This window comes from Erpetoichthys calabaricus, chromosome 3 (genome assembly GCF_900747795.2).
Source record: "Erpetoichthys calabaricus chromosome 3, fErpCal1.3, whole genome shotgun sequence".
Classification (NCBI taxonomy): domain Eukaryota; kingdom Metazoa; phylum Chordata; class Cladistia; order Polypteriformes; family Polypteridae; genus Erpetoichthys; species Erpetoichthys calabaricus.
Genome location: NC_041396.2, coordinates 172,248,158 through 172,262,656, shown reverse-complemented (window position 1 = coordinate 172,262,656; position 14,499 = coordinate 172,248,158). Strand labels below are relative to the sequence as shown.

The 14,499-nt window shown below is 39.3% G+C and overlaps 1 protein-coding gene across 1 annotated transcript in view; it reads right to left on the bottom strand.

Annotated features, from left to right (window-relative positions):
- Positions 1-14,499, bottom strand: part of orc3 (origin recognition complex, subunit 3) — a 117,556-nt gene that overhangs the window by 67,268 nt on the left and 35,789 nt on the right. Inside the window, exon 7 of the mRNA XM_028797530.2 lies at positions 9,548-9,687. Within this exon, the coding sequence (XP_028653363.2) occupies positions 9,548-9,687 (140 nt within the window). The remainder of the gene's footprint in view (positions 1-9,547; positions 9,688-14,499) is intronic.

The following is a 14,499-nucleotide window of genomic DNA, read 5'->3' as shown; positions in this document are numbered from 1 at the left end:
ATAGTCCTCTTTGTAGTTCGGGTTTTTCACTGAGTCACTTGATGCTAATGGTCATACAGACTTCTGGCTTTTAATCCATCCATCATTGTTGGAACATCATGGTGCTTTTCTTGTATTTGAGTTTCTTAGCCTAATACAAATTCACTTTCCTTTTTTCATGAACAGTAACAAACCTCAGCCATCAACTGGCTGATACACCCTGAGACAATGTGTGAAGAGTTGTACACTTTCAGCACCAATGGGCTCATATCATGGTTGATTGATTGTTGCCAACCTGTTAAGCTGCACAAGTCATGTTGACCTCTGCCTTTTTTATTAGTTGTCTATGTCCCTGGGTTGCTTTTAAAAGGCATTTTTGCATTTTGGTCCATTGTGCACATACCCAAGATACTATTACCTGTACGATGCTTCCACTGACTGAGCAGTCAATTATGCTTAATGTGCAAGGGTATCTCATTAAGTGGCCACTCAGTGTATTATAATTCAAACAGTGAAGAAGCTACCGTGCTGAATACTAATTAAAATCTTGTGTTTTTATTTATTTTATTTTAAATTATGCAAACTGACAAGCCTGAAAAGGAACTCAGTACTGTTTCCTTTTAAACAATACATTAGGTTCAACATCAGGCTCAATACCAAAACATATATATAGACTTTTTGTGCCTGTGTAGTGTACAGTGCATCCAAAAAGTATTCACGGCGCATCACTTTTTCCACATTTTGTTATGTTACAGCCTTATTCGAAAATGGATTAAATTAATTTTTTTCCTCAGAATTCTGCACACAACACTTGAGGTTTTTGCAAATTTATTAAAAATAAAAAAACTGAGAAATCACATGTACATAAGTGTTCACAGCCTTTGCTCAATACTTTGTCGATGCACCTTTGGTAGCAATTACAGCCTCAAGTCTTTTTGAATATGATGCCACAAGCTTGGCACACCTATCCTTTGCCAGTTTTGCCCATTCCTCTTTGCAGCACCTCTCAAGCTCCATCAGGTTGGATGGGAAGCGTCGGTGCACAGCCATTTTAAGATCTCTCCAGAGATGTTCAATCAGATTCAAGCCTGGGCTCTGACTGGGCCACTCAAGGATATTCACAGAGTTATCCTGAGCCACTCCTTTGATATCTTGGCTGTGTACTTAGGGTCGTTGTCCTGCTGAGGTCTGAGCGCTCTGGAGCAGGTTTTCATCCAGGCTGTCTCTGTACATTGCTGCAGTCATCTTTCCCTTTATTCTGACTAGTCTCCCAGTCCCTGCCGCTGAAAAATATCCCCACAGCATCATGCTGCCACCACCATGCTCCACTGTAGGGATGGTGCCAGGTTTCCTCCAAACGTGATGCCTGGCATTCACACCAAAGAGTTCAATCTTTGTCTCATCAGACCAGAGAATTTTCTTTCTCATGGTCTGAGAGTCCTTCAGGTACCTTTTGGCAAACTCCAGGCGGGCTGCCATGTGACTTTTACTAAGGAGTGGCTTCCGTCTGGCCACTCTACAATATAGGCTTGATTGGTGGATTGCTGCAGAGATGGTTGTCCTTCTGGAAGGTTCTCCTCCCTCCACAGAGAACCTCTGGAGCTCTGACAGAGTGACCTTCGGGTTCTTGGTCACCTCTCTGACTAAGGCCCTTCTCCCCCGATCACTCAGTTTAGATGGCCGGCCAGCTCTAGGAAAAGTCCTGGTGGTTTCGAACTTCTTACACTTATGGATGATGGAGGCCACTGTGCTCATTGGGACCTTCAAAGCAGCAGAAATTTTTCTGTAACCTTCCCCAGATTTGTGCCTTGAGACAATCCTGTCTCGGAGGTCTACAGACAATTCCTTTGACTTCATGCTTGGTTTGTGCTCTGACATGAACTGTCAACTGTGGGACCTTATATAGACAGGTGTGTGCCTTTCCAAATCATATCCAACCAACTGAATTTACCACAGGTGGACTCCAATTAAGCTGCAGAAACATCTCAAGGATGATCAGGGAAACAGGATGCACCTGAGCTCAATTTCGAGCTTCATAGCAAAGGCTGTGAATACTTATGTACATGTGCTTTCTCAATTTTTTTATTTTTAATAAATTTGCAAAAATCTTAAACTTTTTTCACATTGTCATTATGGGGTGTTGTGTGTAGAATTCTGAGGAAAAAAATGAATTTAATCCATTTTGGAATAAGGCTGTAACATAACAAAATGTGGAAAAAGTGATGCGCTGTGAATACTTTCCGGATGCACTGTATATAGGTAGTTACAGTAAAAAAAGTATAGGAAGGCGTCGTGGTTGTTAGCAATGATGCATAACTGTTCCAGAGTCCGGGACTTGAATTCTAGACTGGTCACTGTCAATGAAGATTTTGCACATGTTCCCTATTTTTGTAAGGGATTTTCTTCGGGTAGCAATGTTTTTGCTCCATATCTGAAAGTCATGCATTAAGTACATTGGTGAGTAGAAGTGTGTGTGTGTGTGTGTGTGTGTGCATGTATAAGTGAGCTCTGTGTTAGGCTGACATCTTTTCAAGGGTTGGTTGCTGCCTGGTGTCCTTCTTAGACAGGCTCCACCTCATGACCATTAATATAGTTTAATGCAGAATATAAGCTGGTGTGATTATTTGCTAAAATAATACTAAATTAATAATGGCACATAACCACTACAAGGCAATAACTTGTTGATAGTGCCCCTTATTGAAATTAATCTGAAGGAATTGCACTTTATTTAGAATCTCTGTCTCTCTTAGCTTGTATCTTATTCTGATTTTTATTGTTATGTATATATAGTATGAAATTAAATTTCTGTCTGTCTGTTTGAGCATTACACAAAAACCACCATACCGATTTCTACAAAACTTTGCAATAACTTCTGGTACAATCTGACTCTGAATATAGGCTAACAAAATTTTAGAATTTCTACATATTAAAAAAAATAAATAAATAAATAAAACCTGAGGCAACCTCACTAAAAGTTGCCATTTTCACTGGACCTTTGCGCCTTTTGCACTCAATAGCTCCAAAACACAACATGACATCAATGTGACTTTTACTTCAAATAATTAGAAACGATTGCGTAACAAAACACCACCGATTCCAGGTGTTTATGTTGACCAAATATTTAATTTAAATAATTAAAATTGTTGAAAAAGAATATTATTTTTACATCTCTTGCTCAATAAGTGTTTAATGGTTGATCAGATCAAAAATCTGTTCGCTCTTTTCTAAATGCTCACTTTATGGCAAACAAAATAGGTCACATTCAGGTTTTGTCTAGAGCAAACAATATTTGAGCAAATGGCCCATTTGTGAAGAAACACATGCTTGAGCTGGAGTAACAAAAATATTTTGAGGAGGCAGGAGTGAGAAGGGCAGACACTCTGAATGGATAAGCCAGTAATGCTGCTCAGGCATAAAGATGGTGTTTGCGTCGATCGAACCTTATTTATTTTTCATTGGTCGAGTTGTACATTACAACTGTGGTGCATTCTACACATTCCATAACATTTTAATATTATTACTGAACTATTAGGAGAACTATTATAACTGTTCCCAATATTGTTCCTTGCTGTAAAGAGACTTATTCTGTCAAATCTTAGACTTAATTTCATTGAAAAATTTTGCAAGGGCTTAATAAGTTTAAAGTCACTAGATGCTAAATAATACTAAAAAATGTCTTTTTGCCACAATGAAGAGGTCATAACTGTCAGATCTACTTTTTATTTATTTAACAAACAAAACATACATTTTGTCAGTCTTCTGGGCAAAACTGGATAGAACAGGTAGTTCATTATAAGAGAATAATAATAAAAAAACTGGGTGAAATTTCCATATAATAAAATGCGAAGGTCTGTGTCTGTCCAATCCCTTTGAGCAATCTGACTAGTCAGTTTGGCTTTGTTGATGCAATCAAAACTTATAAAATAAAAAAAGGCAAAAATTATAAAAGCAGACAGAAGGCAAGCAAGGCCCTTGAAAATAATGACAGTCTTAGAAGCAGGCTTATGGGAATGTGCTTGACAGAGAGAGCACTGGTCAAAACTGGTTCAGATACAAGTGGATACTAATGAAAGATGCTGAAGGTACATGTTAAATAAGAGAGAGAGAATATTTTCAAGTTTATTCTATTACCAGTCTCTGACAGGTCATGTGGCTAGCTTGAAATACATTCCAAAAAATATGATCGATCGATAGATAGATAGATAGATACTTTATTAATTCCAATGGGAAATTCACATTCTCCAGCAGCAGCATACTGATACAATAAATAATATTAAATTAAAGAATGATAATAATGCAGGTGAAAAACAGACAATAACTATGTATAATGATAAATGTTAATGTTTACCCTCCCGGGTGGAATTGAAGAGTCGCATAGTTTGGGGGAGGAACGATCTCCTCAATCTGTCAGTGGAGCAGGACAGAGACAGCAGTCTGTCGCTGAAGCTGCTCTTCTGTCTGGAGATGACACTGTTTAGTGGATGCAGTGGATTCTCCATAATTTATAGGAGCCTGCTGAGCGCCCTTCGCTCTGCCACAGATGTTAAACTGTCCAGCTCCATGCCAACAATAGAGCCTGCCTTCCTCACCAGTTTGTCCAGGCGTGAGGCGTCTTTCCTCTTAATGCTGCCTCCCCAGCACACCACCGTGTAGAAGAGGGCGCTCGCCACAACTGTCTGATAGAACATCTGCAGCATCTTATTGCAGATGTTGAAGGACGCCAGCCTTCTAAGGAAGTATAGCCGGCTCTGTCCTTTCTTGCACAGCGCATCAGTATTGGCAGTCCAGTCTAATTTATCATCCAGCTGCACTCCCAGATATTTATAGGTCTGCACCATCTGCACACAGTTACCATTGATGATCACAGGGTCTATGAGGGGTCTGGGCCTCCTAAAATCCACCACCAGCTCCTTGGTTTTGCTGGTGTTCAGTTGTAGGTGGTTTGAGTTGCACCATTTAACAAAGTCATTGATTAGGTCCCTATACTCCTCCTCCAGCCCATTCCTGATGCAGCCCACGATAGCAGTGTCATCAGTGAACTTTTGCACATGGCAGGACTCCGAGTTGTATTGGAAGTCCGATGTATATAGGCTGAACAGGACCGGAGAAAGTACAGTCCCTTGTGGCGCTCCTGTGTTGCTGACCACAATGTCAAACGTGCAGTTCCCAAGACGCACATACTGAGGTCTGTCTTTAAGATAGTCCACGATCCATGCCACTAGGTATGAATCTAATCCCATCTCTGTCAGCTTGTCCCTAAGGAGCAGAGGTTAATTCTTACAGCACCACTGCCTCTGTCCAAGTGAGAGAGGGATCGGTGTAGCATATAGATGATGGCATCCTCCGCTCCCACCTTCTCCTCATATGCAAACTGCAGAGGGTCGAGGGCGTGTTGAACCTGTGGCCTAAGGTGGTGAAGCAGCACCTCTCCATGGTCTTCATCACATGTGATGTCAGAGCAACAGGCCGAAAGTCATTCAGCTCACTAGGACGCGATACCTTTGGGACTGGGGTGATACAAGATGTTTTCCAAAGCCTCGGGACTCTCCCCTGTTCCAGGTTCAGGTTAAAGATGCGCTGTAGAGGACCCCCCAGCTCTGACGCACAGACCTTCAGCAGTCGGGGCGATACTGCATCTGGACCCGCTGCTTTACTGGCACGAAGTCTCCTCAGCTCTCTGCTCACTTGCGCTGTTGTAATTATGGGTGGGGATGTCTCTCCTATGCTGATATCAGCAGAAGGATGTGTGGAGGGTGCAGTACTTCGAGGTGAGAGTGAGAGTGGGTTAGGGTGGTCAAACCTGTTAAAGAAGTTGTTCATTTGGTTTGCTCTCTTCATGTCTCTCTCGATGGTGGTACCCCGCTTTGAGCTGCAGCCAGTGATGATCTTCATCCCATCCCACACTTCCTTCATGCTGTTATTCTGCAACTTCTGCTCCAGCTTTCTCCTGTACTGCTCCTTCGCCACCCTGAGCTGGACTCGGAGTTCCTTCTGCACGCGCTTGAGCTCATGCTGATCACCGTCTTTAAAAGCCCTTTTCTTCTGGTTCAAAAGGCCCTTGATGTCACTTGTAATCCATGGCTTGTTGTTAGCATAGCAGCGTACAGTTCTTACTGGAACTACAATGTCCATACAGAAGTTGATGTAGTCAGTAGTGCAGTCAACAACTTCCTCAATGTTCTCACTATGTGATCCCTGCAGGATATCCCAGTCTGTAGTTCCAAAGCATTCTCTCAAGAGTATTCTCAGCCTCCGGGGTCCACTTCCTGAATGATCGTATGCAAAGAATATTGTGTCTTTGGTACTGCATAAAGTAAAGTTTAATTAGCAATGTAGTGGAAGCAATCAACACAATGGATGATAGATATTTGACACTGATGTGTGTGGGTTTCTGAAAGAGTATTCTGTGATCCATGGCTGGTTGCTTTCTTGAGAAGTTTTCCTCACACAGAACTAAAGTTTTTTTTGTTTTAATGGATAGACGGATGGCCCTTTAAACATAGCCAGTTTTTCATTATATGATTATGAGCAAAACTGGTTGAATTAGAGAAGTATTACTAAAAATGAATTGTACATTAAATATTGGGTCTTCCATAATGCATATAAAATGGCTGATTAGCAATGCACCGGAAGCTAATGCACACAACATACGGGATGCTAGACATCTGGCATTGGTTTAAGATTCAAAAATTAAATGAGCAATCTAGCTAATGGAAAATTAATGTGGTTGAAACTGAATATATAATTATTCCATCTGCTGTAGCATGTTACATAGTTGGGCAAAGCATGCTTTATTGAGTATTTTTTCAAAGAACGGCTTAAACAAACTTGTCCACTGGTACAGGTCTGTCATTAACAGTATCCTTTTCCCTTTATTATTTGATATGTATGGCCCATATATACTGTACATATGTCAGTTCACAATACAGTAAAAGTGATGCAAATATATTAATCAGGATTAAAACTATGATCCCGTGTTAAACACAATCTCACCAGTTCTCAACCTATTATGAGATGTATTGATACATACTCATTAACACTGTTTATTATTACCAGAAAACTAAGCAGTTTGAAACAGATAAATCACATAATAGAGAGAAATGGTTATAATGAGCAATGATTTGATAGAGATGGTGAAGTTGAAGGGGGTAAAGCAAAAGATGTTTCTGGAATGGAAAAAAACTAAAAAAAAAAGAATGTATAAGAAATATTAATGGTATAATTCAGAAGCAGGGTCTTCACTCTCAAGGATCATCAAGATTATGAATAGTGAAACTTAGGAATTTAGGATGCAACAATCCACAGTAGGTCATTGTAATCAGATAATGACCATTAAGTTAGTTGATAATGCTACAAATAAAGAAACAAAAATGAGTACTTGTTATTAATTCCCTGAATCAACTTTAAAAATTTGTGACCATGATGTTTGATTCTCTGGGAGAAACTGTACTATAAAAACATGTACCATCAACATACCCAACAGCTAAGTAAATGCTAAACTGCTGTTTAAAATTTTAAAAACTACTTTTACTTCATCCTGTATATGCTATCAACTTATAAGAATATAAATCCTACCTACCCTACTCTATTTTCATTAAAACACATAAACAAATAGTTTTTCTGCATGTCTGTGGACCACAGACTTTTGTGCAATGGGCAGATGTATTCAGAAAATCTTGCAATCTTGAAGGCTGGCAACAAGTCAAGTCAAGTTGGGGCGCATGCACTGGTACAGTGCATTGCCGCACCCACTACACGGCGAAACAACTCGGAATCCCGGTTTGCAACCCCCCAGGCAGACATGCAGTCCAGTCCCGCCCTCCGTAGATGACCCTCTATCTGCTGCAGCCAGGTGTTATGTGGGCGACCCCTTGGCCTGGTTCAGCCACTCGGGTCCCCAACAATGAGGATCTTACAAGCCGGATCACCCTCGGGGAAACGTGCCACATGGCCGTAGTGCCATAACTGATGCTCCCTCACAATGCAGGTAATGTGCCTCATTCAGGACTCCATGAGCAACCGCTCATTCAACACAAAGTCAAACCAACGGTACCCAAGGATTTTCCAGAGAGACACAGCACCAAAGGACTCCAGTCTTCGTCTCAGGTCACTGGATATCATCCATGTCTCACAACCATATAGCAAGACAGGAAGCACCAGGACTCTAAAGACTTGGACCTTTGTCCTTTTGCATTGATATTGGAAGCGCCACACACCCCTTTCCAGAGACCTCATGACCCCCCATGCTCTCCCAATCCGTCTACTGACTTCACAGGAAGAGTCACCAGAGACATGAATGTCACTGCCAAGGTAAGTAAACCTCTCAACAAGGTCAACACTCTCTCCGCAAACTGACACACTGCTGATGGCTGTGCCCAAGAGGTCATTAAAGGCTTGGGTCTTGGTTTTTATCCAGGACACTCGCAAGCCCAGACACTCAGACTCCTCACTCAGTCTCTCGAGCACCCTGAGCAGACCCTCCAATGACTCCGCGAAGATCACAGCATCGTCAGCAAAGTCAAGATCTGTGAATCTTTCTTCACCAACAGATGCCCCACAGCCGCTGGACCCCACGACCTTGCCCAACACCCAGTCCATACAAGCATTGAACAGAGTAGGAGCAAGAACACACCCCTGACGAACCCCAGAATCAACTGGGAAAAACGCAGAGGTCCTGCCTCCACTCTGCACAGCACTCACAGTACCAGTGTACAGGCCAGCTATGATACTCAGCAACCTCGAGGGGATCCCGCGAACCCTCAGGATGTTCCACAGGGCAGCTCGATCAACTGAGTCGAATGCTTTGCGAAAATCAACAAAGGCTGCAAAGAAGCTCTGCCAATATTCGCGTTTGTGCTCCATGAGAACCCTCAGTGCCAGGATGCGGTTGATGGTAGACTTCTTAGGCGTAAAACCAGACTGATCCGGTCGCTGGTAGGTGAGCAAGTGATCACGGATCCTATTGAGGACGACCCTAGCAAGGACCTTACCCAGCACCAAGAGCAGTGTTATCCCCCTGTAGTTGCTGCAATCCAGGCGATCACCCTTCCCTTTCCAGATAGGGACGACAAGTCCCGTTTTCTAGTCAGTTGGGATGATGCCAGTCTCCCAAATGGAAACAAAGATTGCTTGCAATGCCAAGAGGACAGCCTTACCACCAGCCTGGAGAAGTTCACCCCGGATACCACAGATCTCTGCAGGCTCTCTTCTCCAACAAGTCACATATTTACAAATATTAGACAATTCTGTCAAACATATCACACACTGTTTAAAAAAGTAACACACATTTCTCAGATCTGAAGAGAAAATTAGATATTCTGGAAGCAAGAAGCTGGGAGGCAAAGCATGTAGACTGCCCCTTATTTTAATGTGTATTGTGATTTTGTTGAATCCCATGTGGCCTTTCCTAATTATTAAAAATAATTCAATCAATACTTCTGTCTATGTCTCTGAACTCTATTGGGTACCTAGGATCAGACCTGACAAACTACTGAGACCACCTTCTGCAAAATGTCACCTTCTAAAGTTGGTGTAAGATCAGTTCTAAATAAATGTTTGTACATCTTACCTGCAGATTATAATGAACTCCTGAAGCACCTTAGAAGTAAAGCTCTCCAGGTCTTTAAAAATCACAACTATTGGTGGGTTTTGCCCAAACTTTCCAAGTGTGGATTTACGCTTTTTGGAAGGAGAGAGTCCATTAGAATCCTGCAATATGGGAGAAAAGAAAAGAAGCTAACAATCCATTCAGTTTTCTTATTTTGTATTATGTTAAAAACAGTATTACCTCTAAGGAATTGCCTGGTGTATGCATATTTTTCTTTGCATGAATGACAAGATCTAAAAACCCACAATTTCTGAGCACTAGTACTAGCAATGTATTTCCCGCATATAGCACAAAAAAGCATCACACATATGCAATACATTAACTAATCATATTTAATGTTAAATACAGAAAAAACAACTGTACTGATATAACTGGGTTTTTTTTAAGTTTATTTCTACTCAAAATTTAAATGAATATTCAAACAGTTTCTCTTCTAATGTTTCCTGTCTTCCATATGTTATGTTGTATAACCCTAACTCTATGAACATTAATAATCTGTGCAGAATTTAAATACAGCCAAATCAAATTTTCCAAATACTCTGCACTAAAGCAATTTTGTTTTATTTTTGTTAAATTTTGTTTTTATATTGTTCATTAGACTAAATCGTCTTTCACAGTCAGCACAAGGTCTGGCATATGCCACAAATTTACAAAAGAGAAAATAACTCCTTGAAATGATTCTTTAGTAAATGTAACCATATCTGAAAATATCTTTACAGTTCCAGTTTCTAACTTTTCCTTATTTAGAATCTTGAACCTTGTTTAATGGTTTTAATGCAATCACAGCTGCTTCTGTAGCTTTGACAAATTCTTCAAATTTTGCCTTCTTAACAGATGACCTGCTGAAAACTGTATTAAAAAAAGTCCTTGGTGTGTTGATGTCATTCATCAGGTGAATGTTTTTCCAAGCACCATCTATACCCTGGTCCTCACCATGTGCCACACAATGTTGCTCTGATAAGTGTAGAATGGATTAGTGCAAAACAGCAGCTACACCTTTTCGTTTGCTCTGCATTACTGATGCACACATTTCCAACTAGTTTAAGTTTAACTTGTTTTCCATATAAAACTGTTGAACAGCACCAAGAGTAGATAAATTGTCACATGCTGTTGATTTTTTATTCCAGTGAGCACAGTTTTATGAATGGAATTGCTTTGAATCCTAAGTTAAATACAAATAACATTTTGGAAACTGCTATAGTGTGTCAGTTGATTCATTGAATATCAAAGTGTGGTAGGCCAGTTTTCTAACTTCATTTAACACATCAGTTTTATTGTTGAATTTACACACACAATGAACACAAAGGCGTAACTGCTACTTCACCAACTATCTGATGTTTTCATGTAATTGGCAACTTGAACAAGAATATCCTGGACCACCTATAACAATGAAGAATTTCTTTTCACAGCCAGCAAAACGTTACCTATTAAAACATTAACCTTTTCAGGTGTTGATTGTTCTTGCTGCAAGGTTTTTTTGTCTTCAAGTTCCTGCTTGAATTCTGTTTATCTTTTTTTTTCCCAACAAACCTTTAGATTGATTTTTATATTTTGTAACTGAATCTATATGAGATTTCTGGTGTCATGGTTGACAGGGTCTACTTTCTAGTCACAACATGCTTTCTCTGAGGTCTATTTGTTAAAAGATGCTGCTTTCAAAACATACTGTTTTTGCAAATGACACCATCCATCTCCACATTGTTAAAAGCTTGTCACACAAGCATGTGCTGTCCGGCAGTTTGTGCCAAGTTTGTTTTAATATAACATTCTGGAGTTAGTCCTTCCATTTTAAACCCCAACACCATTTACTCAACGTACTACTTCAACTCTTTTAAGTGTTTCATTTAGACATCATAAAAGTGATAAACAAAAAAGAGCAAAAAGGTACAAAGAAATAACAGTATACATTATTTAATATACCACAAATTAGTTTGAAACTTCTTTAAATCAGGTTAATAACTAATTTAGTTAAACTTATTTATCCATCCATCCATCTTCCAACCCACTGAATCCGAACACAGGGTCACGGGGGTCTGCTGGAGCCAATCCCAGCCAACACAGGGCACAAGGCAGGAACCAATCCCGGGCAGGGTGCCAACCCACCGCAGTAAACTTATTTAATTTTTGATATTTAATTTAGTTTGAACATTGGGTCTTTTTGTGAGCAACCTTGTAAAATCTGTGAACGACGCTCCTAAACTCACATGCTCAGCTTAGATGGTACATTGGTCATAACATGTCTAAGTAGCTCTCCGATTTACAGATCAGTCCACAAAGAACTGGATTGCTAGAAAATTAAAAGGTGACTTTAAATTGGCCATGAATTTCAGCAATGTATTTATTACATCACACATTCTTTAAATCAATGTCTTGCCAAATTTATTTAGACAATGTATTTTGGTTAAATGGGGTACCTAAATAATCCAAACAATAACAAACCCAAGTAACACTTTCTAACACCCTTATCCAATTCACCAACAGTAAATGCTGCAGAAACCAATGCCTATCTAGGCCAATTGCAGATCATATTGGTGCACATCCACATTCACTCATACTATGCCAGTTTAAAGTTGCCCATCAGCCTAACTTTCATTGTGATGTGAGAGAAAAAACACAGTACCCAAAGGAAAAAATATACAGACCTCAGGGATTCTAATACAGGTTTCAGGAGCTGTGACCTATATAAATACATTTTCACTTTTTTGCAAGCTTTCCATGGCTATCCAAAGAGAGTGAACGCTCAAGTCTTACTAGTATTGTCATTAGTAAAATGGACAGGTTTCTGTTTCTTAAATTCATTCTATCCCAACACTTTCTGGACAGGTTTTTGATGTATTAAGAACAGATATTTAAACAATTCTTCATGCAATTTTACATGCAGAGCCACTTGTATTATATTTTTGCTGTACATGTAAAGTAGGAAAAAGGATAAACAAAGTTTAGTTTAGTCCCATATGTTATTCATTGATTGATGGATCCTGCCCACAGCACTCAGATGGAGTCCTGTGCTGTGACAAGAATCAAGTTGGGTCAGGCCCTGCACACTTAATCTGTTTTCTGCCAGCTGAGTTTATTTATTTATGTTTTTAATAAGGTGGGCAGGAAAAAAAAAAGAAGAATTGCTTAATGACTACATTTATTGTGTCTAGGCCATCACAGGCAATTTTTTCTACATTTCATTTATGTATTAGGATGAAACCATCCAAGCCCTATTAACTTTTCTCTTTGGTTATGGCATTTTGTGTGCACAGAAAATCCTGCTGTCATGAACAACAATACATTTCTTTGCAAGTTGCAGCATTCACCTGTGACTTTTACGCAGCTGTGAACAAATTATAAGCACTTCATGGTTTGCAGATGCATCTGAAGCAAAAATATAAAAATAATAGGAAGAAATACATAGAGTACAAAGCACATACTGTTTAAGGGTATATAAATATTAGCCTACGTATGCATAATATATTCAAATATATAGTTATAATAGCATGTTACATAGTTTTAAATAGTTTTTTTAACTAGGTTTAAATAGGAATTGACAGCCCAAGTGCAGATGTGTTTGTTCTACACTGACAAATGTAAAGCAAATTCATTCTTTTGTGCAGATGTGTTTGTTCTACACTGACAAATGTAAAGCAAATTCATTCTTTTGTTTACAGAATGTAAAAATTAGTATAGAAAGCTCTGGACTAGAAATTTCTAAAAGTTCAACTAAATTAAATAATAAGGTTCAACAGGTCATTGTCACATCTTTTAATAATGTTTTCAGAATGCAGCTTCCTGAATATCAGGGCATTCATGTGTAAACCTTTGCTGAGATTCTATGCTATTCTATTTTCATTATGCTAAAAACATAAAAATGGCATATGCACAAAAAACAAAACAAAGTTTGAGTTTGCACATGGGTCTGTGTAGTTTTGCTCTGGTTTCCTCCCACGGTACAAAGATAGGTTAGGTGAATTGGCGATGCTAAATCATCCTCTTGTGTGTGTGTGTGTATGTGATGACCTGTCCAGAAATTGTTCCTGTCGGTGCCTGTTGCTTTCTATGATAGGCTTCAGCTGTCCCCATCCCTAGATAAGCAGGATGGATGGATCAATTAATACTATGATCTGTCCTGCTCAAAGGAACTTTCACTTGCACATCTCCAATTCTTAAATGCATAGAGAAATGCTCTTCACTTACAGGTTAGTTCACTGCCTCAGATTAACCTTGAAATAGGTTATTTCAACTTGAATATGTTATATACAGTATTTTGCTCTTTTACACACCCAAAAGATGCTGTCAGCAAAACAGATCGATTGTAGTCAGTACTAGCAATTGAAACAGTAGTGTGCATGGCTATGGCTTTTGCCTGCCAGTACAAACTATGGCGTAGCAGTTTTCATACTGTGACAAAACCTTTAAAAAACAAAAATGTGATATCTGTCTTTTTGATGAAGTAAATAAATAACAGAAAACACTCCAACTTTCAAATCAGTTAACTAAGTCACACCTAAATGGTAGGTTATGAATACATTTTTTTTAACTTCTTAAAATAAGAAAGTGCTTATTGAGCCACAATTAAAATACATAGGCAAACAAACTTAAAAGCAAAACATTTATTGTCATTTGAATAGTGTTAATGGAATTTATGTCCTTTTTCATGATGATGACTGACTAATAAGCCGATTTAGACATCTTAGATCTGTTTTGGAGTGGTGTGCTAAATTGGCAACTACATTACAGTGACCATTATGCAGAAATCACACAATTCCTGTTCTGTTACAGGTTTAGAATAACCAGGTTTAGAAAATGGATGAACAGAAGGATGGATGGACATCAGAATGTGACTTGCGTGTCATTGAAATATGCAATGAAATGAGATTCTCTGTTCACTTCATTGTTCTGCAAGCTGGAGTCACTAAAATGCCAAC